At 43.5% G+C, this 27,801-nt stretch overlaps 1 protein-coding gene across 1 annotated transcript; it reads left to right on the top strand.

Annotated features, from left to right (window-relative positions):
* On the top strand, positions 1 to 27,801 carry LOC142585329 (uncharacterized). Its single transcript, XM_075696016.1, has 7 exons — positions 1 to 56; positions 5,199 to 5,287; positions 10,025 to 10,108; positions 11,787 to 11,848; positions 13,402 to 13,547; positions 15,943 to 16,093; positions 27,546 to 27,801. The coding sequence occupies exons 2-7, from the start codon at positions 5,233 to 5,235 to the stop codon at positions 27,657 to 27,659; spliced, it is 612 nt and encodes a 203-aa protein (XP_075552131.1). The 5' UTR covers positions 1 to 56; positions 5,199 to 5,232; the 3' UTR covers positions 27,660 to 27,801.

Below are 27,801 nucleotides of genomic sequence, written 5' to 3'. Positions count from 1 at the left end.
GCATATGCACATGCGCGTGCGTCAAGCGAAGGAGGTCAATACAAACTAATTTTCGAGTGCGTTCTCATAACATCAATTTGTCGTGGCTGCCGTGTGTTCCGTATACAGGTTGTTCAATGTGCCACTTTTATCACTGGTCGTCTATTTGGACCTTGCTTTGTCACAGTTAGCCTTAATGCCCAGCGAAAATGCGGGAAACGCAAGGATCGCGCGCTTGACCAAAACCAGCTGGCTTGACTCACTTGTTGCCTGGAATATTGTTGCGAATGTGTTTGTGCCCGTTGTAGTGAGAAGCTTTAACATCTGTAATATACCCGCCACGATGACAGGTAATGTACGGAAACCGCACTGCAAGAGCTGAAGGTTGCCGGTGACTTAATGCCGCTAGTACACTCGGTGTTTGGTCTCGTTTCGTCCTTTCGCCGATTGTTCTAACCAATAATTTTAAGGCCTCTTCGTCTGATCCTTTAGGTTTTTGGTTAGCTGCGAGTGATTGTTTCTTTACGGCCTTTGTGTGAGGAGGATTGTTCCTTTCTTTTTCAGACGCACAACGATATCTTTTGTTTAATATCTTCATTGTGCAAGTTATTTACAAGGCGAATAACATATAGAGCTACAATAAGCGCTGAAACAACTGTCCGAGTGTATAGCTGTCGCTTGGGACTGTGTGTACGTTCTATATTGCATGCCCATAGGTGACCAGCAAAGATTGCACTTGTCTAAAAAATAATGCATCCTGGAATTGTGGTGACATATGTAAGGGAATGTAAACAGCGCCTTATTGAGTATACACTGCCTAATAAACTGCACAGAGAGCTCTCTGCAGTGCTTGCATCTTGAAGCTCTCCCTCAACCTGTTTGCATTTGTAGATGGCCTTGGGGTGGACCTGTTGTGCTTCATTTAATTGCACTCGGGACTATAGCGTCAGTTTCAGATCCATCTGCAACGTGTTGGACCAGATAGGAAGCCGGTGATTGTGAACAAAGAAAGTATTAGAAAGTGGCGTATAGGGCAAATAAACAAATCGCTTCATTTAATTATCTATTGCCTCTATATTCAGGGACACACAATACTTTCAAGCAGGAGGAGGGAGGCTCGGATCATCTATTCCTATGGGCATGCAGAAAACGTCCACCTTGAGAACCTTGTGCAGTATGCACCTTAGTGCATCGTGCTTGATACTCCCTCTCCAGATGAGAAGTATGAGCCATATCTCAATTTCGTGTACACAATCGAGGCACAGTGCGTCCCCATCCATAGATCAAGGCTTTGGTATTGCGCATCATGGATAACAACTGAAATTATAGCCACAACCAAACAAAAGCATCGGCTCTTTTGCCACGCAAACTTCCAAAACTGCAATACAAGTTACTTAGAAGCCAAATGCCTGCAGAAGGTCGTATAGAAAGCAGCCTATGTAGCACATAGGGCTAATGTGGAGCACATGTTTGTCCGTGCCAAGACACAGCCAAACTTTTTTTGCAACTACATTAGCTCCCATCGTCAATGTGCTACTCCTATTCCCTGCTTCATCTTTGACAACCAATTCGTGTCGCCACCGAAGGACATTGCCTGTCTCTCTAACCACCTGTTGCATCCGCATGGTCCTCCTCCCCTGTCCCTCCCAACACCGATTCTCCTCCACATATCCACTCGGAAAGTTTGATCCCCCCCCACCACTCAGTTCTGTTTCTCTTACAAAAGAAAAATTCTGTGATGCCCTTTCTCACTTTTGTGTTCACCAGCACGCAGGTCCAGACGGGCTTCACCTTCTGATAGTCTCTGCTTGTCCTGCTGTCCGTCTTTAAATATTTCTTTCCTTGATACTGGTTTTGTACCTAAGGCCCATAATGTGTCACACGTGACACCGATCTCCAAGTCGCCACACCTACCTTCAGGTGCCCCGGGTACCTACTGCTGTGTGGCATCTACCTCTGTTGCATGTCACACATTAGAACAAGTCATTAATAGGGAACTTCTCCATCTTGAATGCGCCTCTTCTTTTAGACCAGCCCAACATGGCTTTCAACCAAACGAACAATGAAGCCTTTGCTTCGTCGGTGCACACTGCGAGTGGCCGTCTTGTTTCTTGTATACCCTATGAACTGGTCCAGGTGGGCTTCTCCGAGGCGTTCGGCCGGAACCCTGTGCTCCTACTCAAGCTCCATCGTGCCAATGTATAGACGGCAGTCTTCTCCAGTGGCTGTCTAGTTATTAACTGGCACAGCCAGTGCGATGTGTCGGATTTGGTGGCATCGTGTCAGATTTGGTGGCATCGTGTCAGAACCGTGTGCCTTGACATGTGAGGTAGCGTGCTGGGAACAACTGTTATCACCATCTTCGATCAGCGACTTACCAAGCAATCTCTGTTCCACACCCTTTCTTTATGCAGATAATATGACCCTCCGCTAGATTATCAAACACCTTCCTTGCACATTTCTCTTCACTCTGATCTTGACTGCTGCTACCATTGGTCACTTGATAACTTCCTTCCCTTCCACTTATCCAAGTGTTCTTCCGTGATTATAAACCCTTACGTCGTACCCTTTCTTTTATTTCTGCCAGTCATCTCTGCCTTAGGGGGGTAACCCTTCAAGAAGTACTTAAATTACAAATCCTGGCCATAGAGGGCAATTGTTCAAATTTTCATGAACACATCTCCATAACTGCAGCTAGAGCCTGTCTCCTTCTTTGCTTCGTGGTCTGCACCAGCTGCAACGTGAGCCCCCTAACCTTTAGCCAATGGTACACAGCGCTGGTGCTCCCGGTCCCGGAATATTGCTCCAGGATCTGATAGCCCCACCAGTCTTTCCTCCGATACAGCCTTGAAGCAGTCCGGCATCATGCTGTATTCATAGTGTTTCGTCAGACCAACCCCTGTGCATGCATCCAATACCAAGAAATTTACCGCAAGACACTGTATCAAGCGGCGGGATGGCATAGCCTCGAGTTGAGGTGGCAACTTGCCTCCCTCCATCTTTTTTTTCCACTTGATGCGGGCTGACTTTTTCAAATCTTGATGCCCATCCTCAGCTCAACTCACACACGGGTGCTGTACAACCCATTCTCGCCTGGACGCTTTGTCATTGGGAGTCTTGCCTGCTGTGAGGGGCACTCTGTGGCACACCCTGTTCACCTCAGGGACACGAGTATCCCCTGCATTTGAGATCTATGCGCACCTCTTGGATGTCGCACGGAATGGAGCCATTGGTCAATGCTTTCGCTGTAAGTGAAATCTCATGAAGATGTGATAGTGCTCATTGCCAACTTTGGACATGTGTGACCAACTTTGCCCCCTTTCCCCTTCTCTCTCTTATGTTTTCCTCCTTCATTCTTCTTCACATTTATTTATTTACTTGTTGGGTGCAGAGGGTTGGTTCTACAGGCACATCTGTTTACATGGGCTCTGCCTTTCAACAGCACCGGCACACCTTCCGCACTCTTTAAGTTTACCCTTTTAAATTGTAAATGAGATGTCAGTATCCACGAGGATTGTGTGACTGTGGTTTAGCACTGAATTGGTAGCGACTTGTCAGGCATCTTGCTGTGTTTCTTTTATACATAGCTGCACGTGTAGCACTTTGTTGCTTGCGCCTGCAACAGCAGCAACCCCATAGTATAAACCACGCATTAACATGTTTCCTTTAACCTCGGGCCTTGCTGAACATGGCAGGGTGCATATAAATGGAAACTTCAAGAAGAAAATTTTGTTGGATAGTGCTTGTATGACATTTCACCTCTTTCGACAGAGATGGGGTAGTTTCAGCCAAATCTTTTTCATGCTTCCCTTTGTTCTAATACTTTCTAGGTTCATCATTAAAAAAATTATTTAATTTTGCCTAATGTAAATGTGTTGTCTTACCAGTGTTGCGCAGCATGGCAATTCTTTATACAACATAATTATTGCAGTGTCAAGTTGTTCCTTGTTTGCAAGCAAATTCAGAGGCACGCATACCTTGTACACATACACAAGGTATGTACACATAGTTGTGCACGTACCTGATGGTCTGAAGGTATGTGCACAACTCGTTTCAATAAATTGGCACACTGATTGCAGCATTTCTCTTTTATGTTGCAGCATGACGTAAAGAAACAAGAGGCTTAACTTTGGTCTTAGATGGAGCTGCTATGTTGTGGATTGAGATTTAATAGCATGACTGATTTCTTGCTTTCTCCAAGGCCTGTTGCCGTACTGGCCATAAATGAAGGCTGCAGGAGACAATGTATTTCTGTTGTTTCGACACTGCTTTGTGTGACAAGCCTCATTGGACCATGCTCAAGTGTTCCAGAAAACTTTGTGACTTTAATGCACTTGAACTGTGAACCAAATTGAGGTTGAATTAAGGTTGTGAACCTTGGACCAAGCTATGAACCAACGTTGTGTTTATGGAAGTTGACTGTGATTTAAAGTACTGGTGATAAGATGTTGCAAGTGTTTGTGCGATGCAGGTGTTATCAAGTCATAATAAAAGTAAGGGCACAGTTCATTTTAACTGAGGAATGCGTTGAATTCTCATGTCTTTGACTAAGGTAAAAAAGAAACTTGTGTGGATTTCTTGGATAAATGAAAATCTAAAAAGTAAAAGAAAAGAAGATGTCTCTGGCACTAGTCAAACCTTTAATGCCCTTGTCCCAGTTTTTGCGGTTTATGTTGAGTTCCCCCTTGACTCTCATCCATTCTATGTGATTATTCCTTCATACTGTCCAGTTCATGTGAAAAATTTAACTTGTAAAGCACATGTCTAATGTTGGATTTATCAAATTTTTCATAAGACACTTCATTATAATGCAGAATTTCTCTATGCAGTTTTTCGGAGCTACAAGATTGTATGAAGTATGGGACTCATTGACTGTGGTGGCAGATTTGTTACGTAAAAGGCTAGAGTGATGTGTGTGTTGCAATTCCAACAGGCAATGCAGATAGTTCATAGAATTTCTAGAAGCCACCATATAGTTGTCGGTCTTAGGCCACAACTGTTCTTGTGGGATACAGTGGAATGTTTACGTACTTGAGGAGATTTGTCATAAAACTGGCTAGATGCTAGCAGCGAAACAATTATATCATGTGACTTAAATTTTTTGTGTAGAAGTAGTGTTTTCTTTTTTGTACTGATTGACTATAACCTTCAGAAGGACCTATTCCTTCTTTATGTTTATGTGTGTGTGTTTTCAACCTATCTCTATCATGCTATTTCAGGTCACGGCATGAAACTGCATCCAACCTCCTGATTATGTCCAAGAGCTCCTCTTTCGAGCGGTCTTCTTCATTGTACTTAGTTCTGGACAGTACGTAGATAAGCTCACGAAGGTGTAAAAAACAGAGCAAGTCATGTATGTATACTGTGCTTTAATACTGCACCTAGATAAGTTAAGGGGACACTAAAGAGAAAACCAAGTTTAGCTGTATTAGCAAATTGCATATCCAAAATACCAAAAGAAGCTACCCTTGCTGTATGAGGAGGCTTTGTGAGCCAGAAAAAAAAAATGCCAAACGATAAATGTTCCTACCCCAGCTCGCCATGATGTCAGGGATTTTTATGGCATCTGTTCAAGCCTGTTAGTTTGTCACTAAAGAATGGACTACAGTGTATCTTAAAGGAGCTAAAGACTGAAATTAGCAAATTTCATGAAAATTTAGAGCCACAGTGGCCCAAATACAGGACAGAACTTTGAAATCCATCACATCACACTGATGTACCCACACTGGGACTTCAACATGAAATTCAGGTAATTGAAGTTTGGCTTTCATTTCCTCCTAGTACTAATCGACATTTTACTGCAAAGTTTACAAAAAGTTTGGAGGAATGCTTTATCAGTCTTAACTCATTTAATGTTTCTCTTTAGTGTCTTTATAATGTCTGCTTTTCACGCACTTGTACTGATTGTGTGTCCACCACCCTTGCTGTCTTCAGGTCTGTGTCTATTTACATTTAGTTCGTGTACATTCCCTCCTGTTTAACACTTCACCTTCACCTAGTGCAATGTGATCACTGATGCCAACCAAACCTGTGTTCTTAGAGTATATGAACACTGCGTTGCTGTCATTAGATTCGTGTTTCAGCTTCACTGATAGTACTGTTATGTACATTGTTGTCTCTGGCCTTGGTAACTGCGCTTATTATGAAATTGGAATGTGTTCACTCAGTAATTTGTCATGTGTATAATGCATTGCAGAGGTCAGTGTTAAATGGTCAAGAGGGCTCAATAAAGAAAAAAAATTGTGGGGTTTTACGCGCCAAAACCACTTTCCGATTATGAGGCACACCGTAGTGGAGGACTCCGAAAATTTCGACCACCTGGGGTTCTTTAACGTGCACCTAAATCTAAGTACACGGGTGTTTTCGCATTTCGCCCCCATCGAAATGCGGCCGCTGTGGCCGGGAATCGATCCCGCGACCTCGTGCTCAGCAGCCCAACACCGTAGCCACTGAGCAGCCACGGCGGGTAGGGCTCGTTAAAAACTGAAGTGCTTTGTTGCTATTTGAGAAGACGCCGACCGTATATAGTTTATTTGCAGAACTGGTCATGTCCTCAATAATTTGTCACCAAGTTTGCTCGTGGCCTGTGTGGGTTCATCTCAAGTGTCTTTTCCTGACTGCACACTACTCAAATGCAGATGGTCTTCAGCACTCGATTGAGCTGAATGTGAACTCATGCCAGTTTACATACTATGAAAAGTTTCGGCATTTGTTTTATGCTGCAATATGACCTAGTCACTGAGACGTTTGCCATTTAAAACAATATCTCCTTTCTGTAGTTCAGCTCGCCCGAGAAAACAAATGGAGCTATGTTGCCCACACATCGGTGTAGTACAGGATCTATGCGTTATGTTGGTGATCCCAGAAGCTTTGCTTTGCTGGGCTTGGCCAGTAATTTTATGTTGAGACAGTGTCTCTAGGTTTTACAAGGCATGTACGTGTAGTATTGATGACACTGGGTGTTAGTAATGCTACAATTGTAAATGCTGCTGATCGTTCACATTGGCGTTTGGTGTGCCCTTGCGCATGTTACGTGCAGCCAATTAGAATACAAGGTGGCCAAGCGGTGTTTTTACAGTCGGGGAGGTTACACAAACAAAGAGATAAGTGCTGATGCGGCACTTACGTGTAAGAGACAACCAGAAGGACCACCACTTCGTGTAATGCTGGTGCTCTAAAAAGCCCACACTGCTTCTGCTGGTCAGCTGTTGCCCTAAATAAAAATCCCAGAAGTCCCATAACCGTCTTGGGGCCCCTGCTTTTTTTTATATTTATCAACGACTTACCCAGTAACCTTTCTTCTTCTGTACATCTTTTCGCCGATGACTGCGTCCTTTTTCGGCAAATAACAAATGATAGTGATAAGCACATGATTCAGTCTCACCTTAACGCTATCTCAACATGGTGCAAAACTTGGAATACGACTTTAAATGCTAAAAAGTGCAAACTTATGCGCATCTCTCGTGTTAATAGTGAATTGCGAGTATATACTCTCAATAATGTGGTACTTGATCCTGTTACGAGATACAAGAACCTCGGAATTCATATTACGTCTAACCTTAGCTGGCATGCGCACAGTGAGCACACCACTAACAAGGCTAATCGCATGCTTGGATATCTGAAACGCAACTTTCACGCAGCCCCAACTAGCATCAAACTTCTACTCTATACCACACTCGTACGTTCACAACTGGAATATGCTTCATCAATCTCGGACCCTGGTGCTAAGAGTTTGATCGACCTACTGGAGATGTTACAACACAAATCAGCGCGGTTTATTCTTTCTGACTTTCGGCGTACATCAAGTGTAACCACTATGAAGACTACCCTGGGCCTAACTTCACTTGCATCACGACGCAAAATTGCACGCCTGTGCCTTTTTCACAAAATATTTCATCATGAGTCCATTGGCTAAGAGGGTCTTCTTCGCCCTTCATATGTTTCACGCCGCACAGATCACATACATAAGGTAGGCATTTCTACATGCAAAACTAAAACATTCTTGGATTGTTTTATTCCTCGCACGTCATATGACTGGAACCACCTTCCTTCCTCAATTGCCACAATTCCTGACCCTGTATTGTTTCGGACTGCTGTTACCGCTTCTATTGAATGATATATTGTGTTGATCACTTATTCTAACTTATCTATGTCTTGGTAATTGTTCTCTGGTGTTGCTTGTATTTTCAGTGTTATGTATTACCCACTCCCCTCTGTAATGCTTTGCCCTGAGGGTAAAATAAATAAATGAATAAATAAATAAATAAATAAATAACTGGAAAAGGTAAACTGAATCATGCGGCACTCATTGGCCATTCTGTAACTGTCCTATCTGGATCATTCGTATAAGTAGCTGGCCTCACAATAAATGCCGCTTGCCTCTGTTGTGGCTCCTGCAGTCATTAGACTACATACAACTGCAGTCCGAACGAAATAGTTGTGTTCTTTGTGTTTACACTTGCGTTTCTCGTGAAATGTCTGTACTATGCATACATATCCTGAACGTAGCCTAAGAAATCGAATAAAATAGGTTAAACTATTTTCTTTCACGTTCAAACGATGTGCACTTTGGTTTTCATTAGCGGTCGGTGACTAGTCTCGGCAAGTCATTGTCAGGATGACATATACCACTGCTGGTTCCACGTATTTAAATTGGTACTGTCACTTCTATCTAGTGCCTGTACCATAAAGGGACTTGGTCCTTGCATGAGGATTGCATTTGTCACATTTGAAGACCAATTTATTGATTTGCTGTAAACCTTCTGTCTTTAGTGTCCATTTAAGTAGATGCAGTCATTTTGCTGCACCACCGTTAAACTAATTCTGAATATCGTTAAATATTTGCTCAAGGATAAGAGCTCATCTTATGGGCCCAAGTTACTGCCAAACTGTTTCTTTATCAACATGAAGAGCAGTAAATGCATTAGCTGTTGCTGGCTTTATTGGCAGGAAATTAATTTGACTCTTCAATAAAACTATTCAGGCACTTATTCATTTCTGAATGTGTAAGTATGCTTTCTGTATGTTCAGCAGTATTGTTGGCTGTAGATTATGACAATTGTTAATTATTCATACTTTTTCTTTTGCTGTCTGATATGATTGAAGGTAATGAACACTCTACTTCATTACATGTTTTACTCCATGTGAAATTTGGTCATTACTATAGTGGCACTTGTGGTGTACATTCTGTCTTTATGTCCTTTTTTTTTTCTTTCTTATCATTGCATCTATTATAACCACGTATCAGCTACTCCAGGCTTCAGTGCTGTTGTTATCTTGAGTATAATTTGGTGTTAATGTTAGTCATATTTTAGCTTTGTGTGATGAACCGTGGTGAGTGCAGCGCAAATGTAGGGATTTGCTTAATTTGCTCATTCTGGCTTTAATTACATAAGAGAAATTCTTTCCCTTAAAGCATGCTCTTAGCCATTTGTGATGTACTGTGCTTATTAGGCGTGCGGAATAACATGTGTTATGTGGCGGTTATGAGTTCGGATATCACTGATGACATGTTATCTTTTTGTCCCACTTTTTTTTCGGTTTCCTTTTTCTTCATTACTTTCTACACTTCAATTTCAACCCCAGCTAATTTCCCCTTTGCTTTCCTTGGCTTCATTGTCTTTTGACTTTATTCACTTTGGTAGCTTTATGGCTGTAATATTTGCCATGCTCCTACATTGTTTTCTGTATTTTTTTTTCTTTTTTCACCGTGCCATAAAAGGCTTAACCATGGAGAAGGCACCCTAAAATCTTGGCTAGCTTGGAAGTATTGCCATGCGCGCTGTCTAACTCATTAATTGCAGTTATCACTGCATTACCTGATCTTTGGAATTGCGTGGGCATGTCTAAAAAGAATAATTCGATAGCCCAAGTTTTTCTGCCTTGTGCTGCCTTTAAGGTTTGGAACTCCATTCTACTGGCTGTCACAGAAGCTGTTCTGCTTACTTGCTTACACCTTCAAATGAGCATATGAAATTACTGCATTCAACTGACCATCAAGACTTCTCCCGAAAATTTAACAGTGTTTGCTTTTGTTGTTATGCAGCAGACGTTCCGCGGCTGGCAGTTCCTTCAAAAGTCAGCCAGAACTTCACATTGCCTGTTCGTCGAAGTGACTCAGTGAATAATGGTAAAGTTATCATCAGCCTAAATTTTGCACATTGCAGGAAAAAGGCCTATTCCAGCCATCTCCTATTAACCCTGTCTAACGTTGGCCGATTCTATCATGTGCCTGCAAACCGCCCAATTTCATAATGCCACTTAATCTTCCGCCGTTCTCGACTGTAGTTATCTTCTCCAGGCATTCATTCTGTAACTCTAATGGACCACCTTATGCATCTCATGGCCTTCCCAAATCTATTTCTCCCTTTTAATTGTAATAGACTATAGGCTGCCCCTTTTCATTCTTTAATCCACACAGCTGCCTTCCTGTCTTTTAATGTTGCAAATTAATGTCTCGCCTAATGAATTAGTGTCCACTGAGTAATCTTGCTTGTTTAACATACTGTGACCTTCTTTGGAATAGTGCATTCTTTACTGTGGTTCTGGGGATACAGGCAGACCCCATGGATATTTTGTTTGGTGTAGAACTTCCTTAGACTTGAATGTGCAAGCTTGGATAAAGGAGATGCTTTAAGATTGCATTTGAACTGCACTTAACTAGCTCTTGCAAAACTGTTCTGGTTACCTACCAATGCCTGTTGATAAACACATGGCATTATGCTCAAGTAACTGTCAAAACTTTTCACACTTCGACAGTGCATGCATTGTTTATTATTGTTATGTTTCCTTTTTTTCCCAGTAGAGATTACACAGAAGGCATAATCTCCAAAGGATATTCTGCAGGGGGAACCTTAGAGTTACGCTTAATGTGCGAATAGGTGCATCCTTGGTAATCTTGCTTTCTTAACATACGTCTATCCTTAACTTCTTATTATCTTTTCTGGGTTTTTAGGTTGTTTAGCTGACACTGCAGTTAACCTTCAGTTATTTAGTTCCCTGTGGAGCTTGCCTAGAGTGCAAGGTACCGACCAAAGCTTAACATCTTGCCCACTCACTAGTAAGGTTGTATAAAAGAGTGTTAGAATTGTGGTTGGCAACCTGACTGTAAACCTTATTCCCATACCTCTCTTGGGTCTTCCCATTTCTTGCCATTCCATGGCACCTCCATATGTGATGCAGTCTTGTAATAAGCGGCATGGCGTTTGAGACTTATGGGATTTTAGGTGCCATGAGATGGTGGCTGAAACTGAAAATGTCGCTCTTGAGCTGCATCGAAATGAAGGTGTCTGTGCACTTTGTCATGATGAAGCACGAGCTGCCGCAAGTGCTACATACAAAAAAAAAAAACTACGGTACTTCTTTGTATGTGTTGCATGGTCCCATAATCAGCTATTTGGTTTGGGGAATCGAGGTACATTAGTGTAAGAGCATTTTGTTGTAATCCATGGTCTGTATCTGAAGTTGTCCATGTTTATGTTGAGAAACGTATTGGACATAACATGCTCCCACTTCGGAACAAGCTGTTGCATCCTTGAGAGGGACCTTTCTCTTTTTTTGTTTTCGTAGTTGATCAACTACAAGTGACTGTGCACAACACCATGTAGAGTGCTCCAGCAGTATTCATTATATGCAACGCGCAATCCGATAATTAGATGCATGCTTGAAAAATGTGCTAGGGCACACGTTCCCCAAGAAGATGACTGAAATTGAAAGTGTTGTTGTTGAGTTGCATTGAAATGACGGTGTCACCGCACTTCACCATGAGGAATGCACAAGCAGCTATGTTCTGTTTACTTTGCTTGCAGGCACTATGGAGGACTGCATGCCAAGTACCGCTACACTCCAATGCATAGCAGGACCTGATGAAGTAAGACTGCCATTGCATTTGTAAAAGACGGGGAATGCGGGAGATGGAAATTCAACACTATGGAGTAAAACGTGAACAAGGTGAATGCAGTGAATCTCTTGTTTCCGCACCCACCCGCCTCACACCCTCTCCCCTTTGAAGAACCCCACCTATATATACTGTGGCGAGGAAAGCCTACGTCGCCTTGAAGAAAACAAGTCCACTTGTCGAAACGTTGGCTCCTGCATTCACCTTGTTCACGTTTTACTCCTTAATTTGTAAATCATTCTGATGACCTTATCTTGTAAAAGAGCAATTCTTTAACTCTGTAAGAAACAGTGGACTTGCACTGTCACCGTCACGCTCCAGACTTTCCGGTGAATTGCTGAGCTTGTTGATATAATTGTTTCACAAGGGTCAGTCCTTGCACCGACCTTTATTCTCTACTTGTAATTAAACTTTTCACGTAATTTATGCTAACACAGTTCTCCCTTCCAGGTACTTTACCTTGTTGTTAGAAGGGCCCTGAAACACTTTTTGAGTGTGGGCAAAAATAAACTGGCCAGTTTCTGCACATTGTTGTCGTGAGCAGCTGAGCGAAATACTACTCCTGTGTAAGCATCAGGGAACCAACAATATCACTCAGTAGGTGGTCTCCCCTCCCTGTAGCTTCTTAAATCCCTGTCGCCTTTCATACTTATTAGGTACAGACAAGGGCCATTCAATAAGGAAGCAGTTGGGACATCCAAAATTCTTTGTTAATATAGGTTACTTCACTGGAAAAATTGTGCACAGCACCATGTGCAATATAGCAGGCTAAGCATATTGAGGGGAACAGAAAACATTTATTTAACATAAACTCGTGAGATACTTATTGAAAGAACTCACTACTTTTGTTCTGCTTACTTTGTCCCATAGAATGTGTGACTTGCCGCTCGCGATAGCACTTGCACTGACAGTTTGCAACTTTAGGTTGTTGAAGAACTGGCGGCACTTTGATGCCTATGCAAGGCTTACATTCGTTGTGGCGATCTTGAGACATTGCGCTGAATGCTGCTTCACTGCTCCAAGTGCACTGAGAAACAAAGACAAAATGGCTACGAACCACTTCTGCCCGGCTCAGTCAGTTGCAATGCACACGACCAATGCAGAGGCCTCCTCACTGCGAGGTAAACGGAAGTTCTGGCAAGTGCTTGCTCAAGTTTACATCATTTCATCAGCTCCCAATTGAATTAGTGCAAAACGTTCTGCTGTGTCCGCAGGCTTTGTCGATGTGCTTGCACTTGTTGTTCACTGAAGTTGGTTTCCATGGCGATGTTTTTACTGCTCGCCTACTTGCTCAGCTTTTGCTGAGCGGCAGTGTGAGAATTGTTGCGCACAGTTTTGCTTTATTTTGTTGGCAAGCCAAACAGCCGCGAAAGTGTGTGGCTGTTCAGTCCGGTGGTCCCTTACTTTCTTTCTTTCTTTCTTTCTCTTTTTTGGCAAAGCTTTCTCTGCCTCCGTTTATGCTACTCAAATATGCATGACTAGCCTTCGCATCAATAATTCTTTTTTGTTTTCACACTCTTTCACAGGAGAACCTCCGGGTGTGGTCTCCGTGTGGCCTATTCCCAGAGTTCTCGCAGCTTGTTCAACCCCTGCTGCACGGTGCCTCGATGACAGTAGAAAAGCACAGGGCTCTCTCATGCAGACTGCGTGACGAAATCATCCAGTTCCTGAAGTGAGTAAGAGTGAACAATAGCTTTTGATCGCTGCCTTCCTAGCCATTAGGGCAGGGGGCCTCAAACTCTTGTCCAGTGTCGAGCTGTGTGCATGGTGCATAGTGTGCCGAGAGCTGCACTCTGATGTTCTCAGGTAAAGGCAGAGGGTATTGTTTCCTAAGGCTCTTTAAAAGCCAATTACGATGAAATTTTCAACTGTACGAAAAGCCTAGTTTTGTATAATGTAAATATAGAGCAGGCTTGAAACAGTTTCGGCTTGAAATGCAAGTGGACACATCATGAGAAGCTTGCGCACATGAATGTTTTGGATGCCGAAACTGAAGACAGTGCTGCCATTACCGCTCGCTGGAAATGACACAGAACCTGGAACATTGAGAACCTTGATATAAACTACAAAATTGTGCATAATATATGGTGCGCTGAAAATCTCGGAAGCTGTCTGCCAAGGTTTGCGTCATGTCCGCTAGCCACCAGGTGCATGCTTTGTCTTCGAAAGTGCACTTTTTGAGGGCTGTTATTAAAAATAAAATGAGACAACTATCATACTCTTTCGCAAGAGCGCTTAAGAAATCAAGAACTGTTCCAATTGCTAGGTTGTAAAGGATTAGGTTTGTGGATTAATCAGGAATACCTCTGCCACCTGCTTCATTGGAACAGAGGAAAAGAAACGAAAGATTACAAATTTCGACGTAGTGTTATCGAGTAAATGTTTTCTGGAGCTCCTTTCAACACAGCTTGATTCATACCAGCACACTTATTGTGGCTCAGTCTGGGCTGTAAGGGCTGCAGCTATTATAATGAAGCAGCCTTTTTAATTAATGAGATTGACAAATTAATAAGCTTAGCTAACTAGTCTCAAGAAGGTGACAGGTTCCTTCAAACATCGCCACATTCTTGGACCTTGGAGCTGTGCCGCTTCCACTTTGTGCATAGTGAAATCATTGTCATGTCTGATTGAATCCCGGCCACGGCGGCCGCATTTTAATGGGGGCGAAATGCGAAAACACCACTGTACTTAAATTTAGGTGCTCATTAAAGGACCCCAGATGGTCCAAATTTTCGGAGTCCCCCACTATGGCGTGCCTCATAATCAGATCATGGCTTTGGCTCGTAAAACCCCACGTTTGGCTTGCTCCGCCGGCCGCCATTTTTTTTTGATGTCCCGCGCTGTTACAGCGGCAGCCCCATGTCTGTTGACGTGTTGTCATCCCGCATTTGCTGCGGGATGATTTTTTTTTCGCCGAAAATTTGCCTCACGTAATGATCGCACCCCTGAATTTGCGTCAATCTTCTTTTGTGAAAAAAAGTGTGATTATTATGCGAGTAAATACGGTAGCGCCCGAACAGTTGTGTGGTACAGTGCGCAAGACCAAAACCGTCATTGGGCTCACATTTAAAAAGTGTTACCTTTTCTCCATCAGAGCACCATGTGTGCCGGAAGAAGCCTAGGTTCCATATAGTGCGATAAGATCGTGCCTCTCACCATTTGCTGTGGGTGCGAGGAAATATATGCAAGGAAAAGCTGAGGAAGATGATGACTTGTCACGCACCGTACTTCCACATGCCCTATGTTGGAGATGACGTGATTGAGCGCGTGTAGGAGGGGGGCATAGGTAAGCGTGCAGTAATGTGATAAAACACGTGCTGGCCCGATTGACACGACGGGGTAGATTGCTGGTTCAGTCTGCATATGAGCATGACATCGCTAAGTGCTGCCCATTCACCTCACCCAAAAGGAAGCTGCTGGCGAGCTACTTGCGGCACGACTCGCCACGGCTCAACTTTGTCATGCACATCTGTGGACTGATTAGGCAATCCATCCCGTCATGTGAATTCAGCAAGCCGGATAGGAAAGGAGAGCTTTCGCTACTCTGCTTGTCATGGCTTGGTCTCGGCTTCCCACGTGTCTTTCCTCGTCATATTTAGGGCATGCAGCATTACGATAGCTAGCAACGCATCGAACCTTCGCCTTTGGTTCAAGTTTTTCCGAAAAGCAGTGCATGGGAGTGAGAGATTTTGTTTGAAGTAACTGTTACGTCATTTTCAGAGTTTGAATTTGTGGAAATTTTCCTCTATTCAAACACATGGGACTATGCTAAGACCAATAGAGCAGTTCAAGCTATCTGTCAGTTCGAATCAGTTTGACTTTTGATTTCACTGTAGCATGCTAGGCGTACAGCCAAGCAAACATTTCCTCCAGCACCCATTAAAGACGTCTCTCTCTCTTTTCAACAAAATGCATTAGCTTTCTTGGTGTATTTCTTGTCGAATTATTTTTCTGCAGCATTATAATGTGGCAGCTCAGTTTAGCACTGCCAGGTACTATGTGTCAAGATATTTTTTAGGCAACATTTTGGTGGTGATCTTGTTCTTTTCCCTCACTGCCGCATATAGCCAACACCAGCTGATCCAGAACAAAAACGCGTCGATCAAGCGCTGGCAGTACTGTGCGCTTGGCCGGTCCTTGGCTACACGCTATCCCAACATGGCCTGGGAGCACGCCAGGCCTGGTGTAAAGTTGCACTCCACACAAAAGAATGCCTGGGTGAGCATAGAAAAGCATTGTCTATAAATGTGCAAGCACTGACAATACGTGGGATGAATATCCTGCAAATCTGTGCGCAAGCTTGTTGCTTGTTAAAATCACGCACTGATTGGCACTAACCTCCCCTGTCATTGGGAAACAGGAAAGAGTGCCTTTCAGACCTGCACAGGAATTGTGAGTGCAAGGATTTGCATTGCCTTGCACCAACGTGGACAAACGCAGCAAATAGTTAGCCACGAGGTCGTTAGCAATTTGCTGTGCTTCAGCATGTGGGTGTAGGTCAATGCGTGACTTTGCAGTAACACGCATAACCACAGCAAATAGTTTTCTGACAAGCCAGCAAAAAAGAGAGGTCTGTTAACATAAACCAGCCCTAAGCACAAACCCTTGAAGGCACAGCACTTCCTAAATTACCAGATGAAACTCTAGCACTGTAATCATGCGGCTACCACGTGAATAGTGCATAGTAGTATATAGATTTGTCTAATCTCTGTGTTTGGCAGCTTCAGATGTTCTTGAGGGGCTATTTATTGTGCTTGATCTAACTACATTTCCAAGAAATCATACTTTTCTAAACACACGAAGGCCGTAAGGTTCTGTACAAATGCATAATCGTTTGGATTGCGACATATGTAATGCAATATTTGTTGAAAATGATCAATTTGCATAGTCACAAGACCATTTGCAGCCTGAAAGGCACACATCAGGCAAATTTATGTGCTATAGTATTGCCCATCACTCCTGTGTTGACTGAACAGCCATACTTTGAGTTCCCGTAAACGCTAGCGCCATATTTTTCTGCGGTGATTCTTGCAGGAATCTCTGTAGTAGACACTGTATGTCTTCATTTGTAGCAGTGCATTGAACAGTCTCTGAGCTGGCATCTTTCATGGCACACGTAAAACGACACTCTTTGTCTGATGCTGGCCTCCTGTGTGAATTGAAAAGAGAGTTTGCGCAAGGAAAGAACCATGTGCCAAGTGTTTTGTGTGCAGGGCATACCAGTTATCTCTTCGTCCACCCTTGTCATGACTAGAGACCGGATTTTAGGCAAATGCCTATTTTAATCCTTGCGCTCCTATTGCCCCACTTTGATATATAAGCATGAATTAAAGGTTAAGAAGGGCTTTTGTGGTGTTCTTATAGTGCCTATAAATGCCTATTTTCAAAATCGGCGCCTATATAAACACTATTTAGCCTCAAGTTTTGCTTTTGAGTGCAGCTTGAGACCGTTGTTCATGTTGCCCGGCAACATTGACTGTTCGGAACTCTATGATGTTCAACCTAGTCCTCTAGTTCAAATAACTCCCGGAAAGCAACTGCTAGCAGCATTGAAAGGGGACGCGCCGGCCAGCGTACGCCACCGCGCTGACATGGCACGAGCGGTTGACGAATGCGAAACCGCGGAAAGCCGTCAGAGGAAAGGAGTGTGAAGAGCAAAAGAAGAAAGATGTGATGTACACGTGGCTTTTGTTTTGTTTGTAATTTACTTTTTAAGGTGTTCACCGCCAAGGGAGAAATTGGCTCTACGCGATTCGACCCAGCTAGGAAGCCTACAGGCAAGCTCTGTTTAAAACAGCGCTTGCATGTTAGCTCCCTACGACTCGGCCATCTCTCCCTTCTGGTCTTTTAGCGGTCTGCCCTTCTCAGCCATGCCGAAAAGAAAGACACCCAGAAGTGTGTTGATTTGACAGTGGACACTTGACTCACCATGTTACAGAATAAACGGAGAGAGCGTGTTCTGTGAACCGTGCAGGAAAAAGGTGAGCCGACGTTTTTTTTACGTGCTGTGAGCGTTTCATGTGATTCCGGAACTTCGAAGTCGTCCATTGCGCCGCGTTGGTTGGCGTCTAACCATCATGGCCAGGATTCGCTGTTGTTGCCTTTCTTTTATATTGCCCCTTGTGCAAAGAAAAGGAAGGAGGCACCTGCATTGTTTTGAAAAGTGCAGACAGTGCTCCTTTGGGTGCCTGCTTTTGTTCAAACGTTGCTCATTTTGCATACTAGCTTTGTTTATAAAGTTCTAAACATTCAATACCATTGAGGTTATTGGGACAAAATGTGCTAGAAACCTTGTGGTAGCGAGTCGCAATTCTATGTACCCTCCCTGCGTTCTGCGTTAAGTGAACATTGAGACGTTTGTTGATTGAACGACCAATTGATCGGTTGATACTGAAGGACGATGCTTCAAAAAGATAATGTACGGAGCATGTTTTTATGCTGTGCTCTAAACATTGGTTAAAACGAGGTCCACCTAGTAGCTGCACGGCTAAATAACATGTGTATGCCAGCAAGAATTACCGAAGTACGCCATGCCAAGTTAGCACCCGATTGAATTCTGGTACCTTATCTACTGCCGTGATTCTTTAATACTTGCCACCGTGGAATTTAGCGGATTGACGTCGCACACCGTGCACGTACTGAGTCAAATTAATACTACGTCCGTGGAAGCTGAGCTTCTTCTTGCACTTCAAGTACGTTGTGGTCGTATGACGCGCGTGGCAGCCCTCTGATGAAATGCAGTTCTACCATCAAATGGGATGCGGCAGTTAGGTTCGAACACTTCGCTGTGAAAGTTGGAATGTTTATTGATGCTTATCGTAATTATTTATATTGTGCTATCATGTCAGCATGCTTAGTATTTTAGCATGCCTATCGATGCTATGATATTGAATATACTCTTTGTATTTAAGAAATCGTAACGCATTTGCGCAGATTCCTTGCGAGAAAAAGCACCATCTGGCGCAGCATGAGAAGACGGAAGGTCACCTGGCAAAGGTTAAGCGCGACATGCCCTCAACATCCAAACAGTCGTTTTTGACAATAGCCTTCAAGGACGACAGGACGAACGCTTTCAACGTTGATTTGTGCGAGGCCCTAGTGGCTGCAAATGTTCCTTGGGTCAAGATTGAAAATCCTGTACTGAAACGATTCCTACAGAAATATTACAACCACAACGGGCCGTCTGAGTTTACGTTGCGGAAGAACTACCTCTGGCCTTTGTATGAAGAAACGTTAAGAAGAATCAGAGAAGAGCTCAGCGACTCCTGCATTTGGATTTCTGTAGACGAAACAACAGATGTCAAGGGGCGCTTTGTCGCTCACTTTCCAGCTGGGAAGCTTGCAGCACACAAGAAGACAAGGGCTTTTCTTGTGTGTTTGAAGCCTTTGGAGAGAACAAACGGGGAGTCCATAGCATACTTTGTAAATAAATCCCTGAAGGTTCTGTACACTGCAGAAGTCGATGACGCCAAGGTTTTGTTGCTCTACACAGACGCCGTAGCCTACATGCACAAGGCAGCTCATCTTCTGAAGACCTTCTACCCAAAGATGGTGCATGTCACATGCCTAGCTCATGCGCTTCACCGGGTTTGTGAAGAACTGAGGAAGCACTTCATTGACGTCAAGTTGCCGGACATACCCCTTCTGCCAGAGCTCATCATCACACGTTGGGGAACATGATTAGAAGCTGTTGAGTATTACAACTGCTACTTTTCGGACATCAAGGTCGTGATTAACAGCTTCTCAGGTGACGAGAGTGCTGCAGTCAGAAAGGCTCAAGCTGTCCTCTCTGTGGAAAGCCTCCAAGGAGACCTCACCTACTTGTGCACCAACTTCATGTTCCTCGCAGATACTATCAAGAAACTTGAAAGTTCGGGAGAAACTCTAATTACGAACAGTGCACTAATTTTCCATGCACAGCAAAGAATCGCCGCCGTTCCTGAAGGACCAGTAGCCGAAAAGGCACGTGCGAAGTTACAATCGGTCTTGGACAAGAACATGGGATTTTCTGTCCTTAAAGAAGTTTCAGGAGTCCTTGCTGGTGAGCACTCTAGGATCCCAGTTTCGGTTAAGCCATCGAATGTTCCCAAGTACAACTATGCTCCAATAACATCTGTCGATGTCAAGCGTTCCTTCTCAACGTACAAGCTCATTCTCAGTTACAAGAGGCATGATGTTGAACCGATAAATCTGTAGATGGTGGTAGTTTGCTATTCTTTCCACAACTTTCACAGCGATTCTTAGACTACGTTCCGCATGCTCTCCAAACAGATTTCTTCAAACGTGCACTTCAAAAGGGGTGGAACTGTATTTGGCAGTGTTCAGACGTCTTGCCTGTACAATTCGGAGGGTGTCATTGTATGTGAGAAAATTGCCTGAGTTGTACCTAAACAGTCCTCTTGTAAGAGCATGTTAATTGCTTAATAAATCGTCGTCTCTCTTGCATTTATTATTTGTCCATTTTGTTGTGTCTTAATTTAATTATGTCAGGCAGATATGACATATCGCTTTTCTTAATCAGTATTTCTAGGTTTAAATTCTTTTTCATGCCTGTTTCACTAATACGACGCTCGAGTAAGCGACAGTGGCCATTGAACATGAATATGAACAGTATGCTTGTTGAATTAAGGCAATTGATCGTCATTATACCAGCAGCTTTATGGGACAATTGCACGGCTATGTTCAACTGTTGGCGCCTTTGTCACCTCATAAACAATAACAGTTCATGTTTTCCTGTCGTAGATACAAGTCGCGCACGTCTTCGTTTGAAATTATTTGCATTTATGTAAAAATTTATTGTGCCTATATTTATGACGTTGGAGGCCTAAAACGTTGTTTGACCTGCCTATGTTTGGTGAATAAAACGCGCTTTTCTAATGCCTAAAAATCCGGCCTCTAGTCATGACACCAGCCAGCTAAGCTACCATAATGTGGTGAAGTGAAGCCCAAGTAAACCACAAGTCTGGTATCATGGCTGACTTTTATGCTTGCATCTTTTGAAGCATGGCAACTACAAACTCGCTTCTTTAAACCTGTATTTTTTTTAAAAGTGCACATCTAAATAAGTGTAGTACCTGCACAACAGGGCATAGAGAGTGTGCGTTCAAAATTTTAATATTTAGTAAACGAAATCCCATTCAGCATCTCTTTAAGCATGCTCTCGGGTAACTCTGGGGTGACTGCTATATACACTCAAGTAAGGGCTGCACTTATGTAAGTGCCGCACTCCCTACTCGGCAGCCCCAATTTCAGTGGCCTGCCAAACTAAGCGTGAGCAGCTGTGACAGTAACAATGACAGTGGTGAGGACCAGAAGGCACGAGGCGCACGGCATGCATGTGTAAATAAGTTAGTGAACAAAGAAAAGACAAAAGTGTTAGCTTTTCCGGTACAAAAGCATTACAGGGATTACGCATAGCCAGAAAAATAAGACTGAAGTGGGCCGACGTGATGTAGGTACGCACCTCACTAAGATCGATGTGTTTACCTAAATACTGAGCAAGCTAAAGCTCTCCAATTTAAGCAGCTTGTGGAGTGCAGACTGATATAGCAGTTCATGCAGATGGGTGTGGGGCATTTATCAACATTTAGCACATCATTTGCATGTCTATCTAAATCATGGGCAACGACTAAAGTACATCTGTACCGGACAGTCTTTAAACACGCATACTGTGGGAATCTGGGGTGATTAATAACTTATCTGATTAAGGCATGTGTAATGAAGAAGGGTAAAAAGAAGGACACCGACCACTGAATGAATACAAGAAAAGACGTTTCGGCTCCCCTGACGGGAGCCTTGTTCACAATGAAATCAAGGACGTGCGATACAATGTTTATATGGCTTTAAAATATGATGTAAGCAGCGCGTGTAGATGGGGGGGAGGGTTCCGTCATTCTGGTTGAGGGTGCTATCTGTGATTTGGATTAGGAGGGATTCCAAGTGGTGTCTTGATGTCAAACTTCTCTCTTTTTCTAATATCTTGGCGTTATCCCAATCAATCCTGTGGCCCAAGTCATCTGCATGCTCTGCCAAGGCGTTTGAGGCGACTTTTTTCTTTTTGACATCGTTGATATGCTGCTTCAACCGCTGTTCGAAATTTCCTGTCTCGCCGATATATACGCAGTCGCAGTCTTCACATGGAATCCCGTAGACGATGCCAGGAAACTTAGTCTTTGGAAGCTTGTCTTTCACGGTCACCTTCTTCATGATGCCTCCCGACCAGACGGGCTTCCGTCAAAACCTCGACTTCAAGGCATGTGTAAGCGTACCCAAACTGTTGTAGACCTTTACTTGAGTGAATATATTCAGTAATGTAATGTGCTCCTCGATGGACCGTTCCTGCAGGAAACACGCTGGTCCAACCTCAAAGGCGAGAGGGCACACGAGACGTTTCAAGTCATGATCTCTGTACAACTGTTTGCTGTAAAATGCTTGCTTGTTTTGACACAAGGAGGACCATGTGCAATGGCACTTAAATTATTCTATTTGAAGGAAATCTTAAGGGAATGGAAATGTGCACATTTCTGATTACAGACTATGCCGAAGGATGTACAAAAGGCGGCTTTCAGTAATGTATTATGTATGGAAACTTAGTTTGAAAACAAGTAATTGCACCAGCTACCAAGCAGATTGCTGCTAGCTTTGTGCAGCCTCCAGCTTATCAGCCATTAAACATAAAGCCACTTACTCGGTAATTGCATTTAATTCAATTTTAATGGTTCTCACAGTTGTGTACTCCACAGTTTTGTTTTTATATTAAAGAGAGTCTTTGGCTCCTTCGCCTGTATTCATGGTCAGTGCAAAGGGTACATGCTCTTGCACAGCTGAATTATGGGGTGCGTTCAATACTGAACGCCATTTGAGACATACTTGCTGTTTTGCAAGAGCTTTGTCGTGTCTGAAGGTTTTGATGCTTTGCTCAGTGGTTGCGCTCTGTTGCTCGCGTTTATTCACTGTGTGTGCTGATGGTTGCGGGTCTCGTTTGTCGACGAAGTCCACTGCACATTTCTTGCCAAGATACACATCTTGTCAGCTCGCCACAGCTATGTTTGGAATGACTCCCACAGTATGTGAGATCTGCGGGATTTTAGCATGAATGGTCGGAGGAGTAACAGGCTTCCACCGAGAAAGCGAGGAAGGAAAGCGCTGGTGCACAACTATTGTCATGCCATCGTCATCAAGCTGTCATCACTATTCTTCCTCATGCTGTTGTCATGCCATCATCATCTCCATTGTTGCTGTGGTGCTGTCGTCAATCTGTCTTGCTGGCTACCAAAGCATGTCAACAATAATTTGTGTTGCCATCATCAAACACCGTTATAGACATTAGTCGCATACTTCAGAAGTACAGTCGAACCCGACTATATCGAACCCGCTTACATCAAATTATTCTATATATCGAACAATTTCTGAACACGGCATAGTTACGAGTGTATACAGCAAAAATGTTGCTTACATTGAACAAAAATAGCAGCGACTCCTGATATATCGAACTTCAAGCGGCAGAAAAGTGCCCCCAGAAGTTGGCTTTTCCTCGCGGTGGTGGGAAAACCTGGCGGCGCGGCTCCATCCAAACGCTCGCTCTCCCTACCGTGACCGCACTACCTCAGGCGAGCCATCGACACCTCCCTGCAAGTTTTGATCCTGGCCCGCCCACTGCGCTTGCTCAGACAGCCAATCAGAGGCTCTTGTGCCCTTGTCGTGCAAGACGGCGCAAGTGTGAGTTGTCTCGCTGCTTTTCTGGTTCATTGTGTTTGCGCCTTGTGGGCCTTCTCCCGCAATGTTGTCGTGATGAAGCGGCATAATTCGCCTTTCGTCAGGAAGCTTGAAATCATAAATTGGGTCGAACACAGTGAGAAGTCATATATCCCTGCAGTGTGCTAGATTCCCAGGAGCACTCTCAGCACAATCTTGAAGAATAAGGGGGAGATTAGCGCTAAAATGGCCAAACTCACGACCCAGTGCCTGCGGCGCCTGACACTTATGCATGGGCATGTACAAGTGGTTCATCCAAAATTGCTTCAGACGTGCTCGGTGATTACTGTAAATTCTGATGACTGTGACGAAGCCGTCGCCGGCGTTGCCGAAGTTTGGAGCGAGCTGTCAGAATTTCCGGAAGCTGTCGACGAATCAATGGTCGACAAGTTTGTAAGTGCAGATGATGGTGTTGCGACCATGGGAGGGCCAAAAATGAAGGCTACGTTGCTGACATCATACTGAGCACAAATGAAAGTGGGCACAATGAGGAAAGCAACAACGGTCCTTTGCCCACATCCTCCAAGGTGATTGGTGCACTCACACTAGTTCGAGGCTTCTGCGTGAATCCGGAAGGCTGTGGCCTCAGCTGCTCCGACTCCATAGGCAATGTGGAAAAGTGCCTGCATCGTAGGCAGCGAAATTGCCCTAGCAGAAGAAAATACAGGACTATTTCATGGGAAACTAAGCTAGTTTCATCAATAAATTGATTTTATAAATGGTATGTGCTTTTATGACATCCAATTCTTTAGCAAGCTTATGCCGAATTATGCTCTATATTGAACTGATAGGCGGTCTTTTTGCGAGTTCGATATAGCCGGGTTCGACTGCGTTGCTGAAGTGTTCATTTGATTTGTGCAGTCTGCATAAGCTGTTCGCTTACTTTGAAAATCATCTTTGATATTTCCTGCAATAACCTTTCTTAACTTTAGATAATTACAGGGTTCTCACGGCCTCCCAGAAACCTAAATATGTATAATAATAAAAAAAAAACAATCAAGAGCCCTTGTGAAGTCTGTGATAGCGGCAACTTTCCTCTTATCCATAGAAAACCTGGTAGTGGATGCCTGACATACTTTAATGAACCTTATCCTGTTTGCTTGGCCTCATCCATCATCAAGCGAGAAAGCTATACGTGCTCTAATAAATTTTCTTAACTCTTTCACAGGCCAATTTTCGATAGTAGAAAAAAAAAGAACTACTATTATTTTTTTTTCAAATATGAATTGAAGAAGTCTGTTCTTAAAATTCATATTTTTTAAACACCATATCCCAGAATAGACAACCACAAAGCAAAGCAATTTTCTTTATTGCTTTGTCCTTTCTTTTTTTCTTTTTTGACATCAGCGAAAGTGCCGGACCTTTTTTTTGTGTCTTCTGAAAGCAATAGAAGCAATTTCCTAAAGATACATACATTACCGAAATATAGCGGTATAAAATATGCCACGTGCGGCCTAATAGATACACAAAGAGGGCAATATTTTTTGTTTTCTCTTTCTATTTTTTTCTTACTTTAGGATGGGTAGCAGGCCTTTTCTTGACACCGTCTAAAAACAACAGGAACAGCTCTCAAAATGTACATATACCGAGAGGCTGTTGCCACTTCGTCGTCTTCACCGTCAACAACCTTATCCTCTTTTTCCACCGTAACAATATATTGAGCTAAAATTCCCTCTTACAAATTTCAGACTCAATATAAAGGACACTTTCCAGGCGTGCACAGTGAATTCACGCTTATGCTCATGGCTAAAATCTCAGAATAACTTGCTTTTTTGTATACTGCCGGTTATATTGTCATTATTAGGAAGGAAGCCTTTTCAGAGTAGGTGCACACCTGTCTTATGCTGCAAAATTGTGACTACCAGGCTTGCTGCAGGGGTAAGAATACATACTGTGCCAGTTGCACCATTATGATACCCGAGCAAATTTCTGCGCCAGATTGTGCCAAAAGTGGAAATATGGCCAAAACTGCACTGCGCTGTGCCAGAATAGCTTTGGCAGCTTTGGGCGTGGCAGGTGTCAGCAAAAGATAACCGCCACGGTGCATGCCGTTGTGTCGTTGGTTTTCGGAATGCGTGTAAAAGTGACTTCTGCATTCTGGCTGCCAGTAGGTGCGAATAGGTGCACCCAATTAAGCTTCGTGAATAAAACTTACGTTAGTGACATTATTTTGTCTTGTCAGCCGAGCCAGCGAGTGAGCACATGCGAGGAGGTCTGAGGCTTATCTGCGCATCAATGTTGGTGGAGCAGAGTGACATAGAATGCGGGAGCGCGAAAATAAAGTCTGCAAAGTTGCACCAGATGGGTTTCTCTCACTTCATTGTAAGCAGCATCAGGGCTCCCCTCTCATTCACTCAACGACCATTACTGGTAGAAGTAAGCGCAAACTCGCTAGGCTCATCAGAGAAGCTGAGCAGGTTGCTGCCCTCGGAGAATCTTGTATGAGTAAGCCGTCATTGGCCCCCTCTGGTAAAGAACTGAAATTTTTCGCATGCCTTGAGGTATCACTAAATGAAATTTTCGCTTTGATTGTTCGACATGTTCACGTGGCTGTAACTCATGATGGCTGAGTGTTTAGGTACAACCTGGTTTTCGATAGCAAAACATTGTTTGAAGTTAGCGCCCTGTGTGTCCTTGTGTGTCTTCTTTCATCCTGTCTTTTAACCACGCTACGGTAAACCTATTCAAGGAGTCGCATGGTTGGTGGTGGCGCCATTTGTGTGTGAACATGCCCGAGCATCTGTGCGCTGCTGGCCACACCTTTTCTTCTCTTGGTATATTGCTTCGCACCGGCACCATTACAGTTGTTCTTGATAGCGTTGCACAGCCCAACGGTCGCGGCGATCACAAATCCTAATATTGTGCCGATTGCATTGCTGCACAGTAAAATCACCATGATCAAAAAGTGCAGACTGAGAGGGAGAGTGGCGAAGGGACTCGGAAAAGAAAATGTCATGAGAGGAAGAATGTTGCTCCCTTTAGCTCATTGAGGGAGCTTGCAACCAATCGCTCAATATGAAGTCCAGTTGTCTAGCTGCTTCCACTGAGTCTGTTGGGTGGTAAAGTGAAATTAGTTGCGTGCAGAATCTTGGTTCGAGCTGATTGGCGTGTCACATTACCTAGAAATGTCTGAGTAAACCATTGTGGGCTTCACCAACCCTGGTGTCTTCACAACTTCTGTTCGAAAAACACCTCCAGTCACTTTACCAGCACTTAATGCAAAAGTAGTTTGAAAAAATGCCTTTGGGCTGCTATTCAACACTTCTGTAAAGCTGCAGAATGCAAGGCTTCGTGACTTAACTATAAAGTAACTATATAGCCATAAATTAACTGTAATAATGTTCTAAATTAAAACTTTACGTGCTCCTGACTGCTAAAGAAATCTGAATTTGTTCCAGAATGAAATTTCGTCTGCTCCAAAAATTGCTCCAAAATTATTTTGGGCATTCCCGTACCTCTAACACTCTATCTCTGGCAAAATGCTTGCACTGCACAGAAAATCTATACGCAAACAGATACTCTAACTTCTACTAAATGGCAGCACCAAATTCTTTTTTTTTTTTGCTTCAGCTTTTACCTCTGTTTTGCGAGATGTCAGCTTATTGCAATGGTGGAAAGCATACATCCCATATCCCATGAAAGGGTTAATTCAACAGATGCTAAAAATGCTTATAGACACCCTGCATCTACTACTGTACGAGGGAACTCTCTCTCTCTCTCCTTTTGCCTTCTTCTTTATTTCATTCCCTCATCCCCTCTCCCCCAAGCAGGGTAGCTAGCTGGATGTCTGTCAGGTCAGCCTCCCTGCCCTTGTGTGTGTCTCTCTCTCTCTTAGCAGTTGGAGCAATTTTCTGTCACAGAAAGTATGCTAATGTAACTAACTTTTCACACTTTGTTTTTCTTGCGTGCGTCGCAGAGTGTCTTCACAAAACGCCTCAGCGCTTCCAGAAAGGTCCAGAACCGGAGAATGATAAAGAGGCTTCAGCATTCAAGCAATTCCTGGGCCACTACTGCTTTTTTGGGCCGATAAATAGCGGACGCAGGCAAGTGCTCAAAAGGCCTTCGGCTGTCACACTGATGGCAGTGAAGTCTCGAAAACATTATTGTATGATGAAGATAACCAAAGCCTTCACCTCCCCTTTCCCCATGTAATAAAGATGTCCTTGAATGAT

This window comes from Dermacentor variabilis, chromosome 6, assembly GCF_050947875.1.
Source record: "Dermacentor variabilis isolate Ectoservices chromosome 6, ASM5094787v1, whole genome shotgun sequence".
NCBI classification, from domain to species: Eukaryota; Metazoa; Arthropoda; class Arachnida; order Ixodida; family Ixodidae; genus Dermacentor; species Dermacentor variabilis.
The sequence above is the reverse complement of the archived record's forward strand: the minus strand, read 5'-3'. Positions and strand labels throughout refer to the sequence as shown.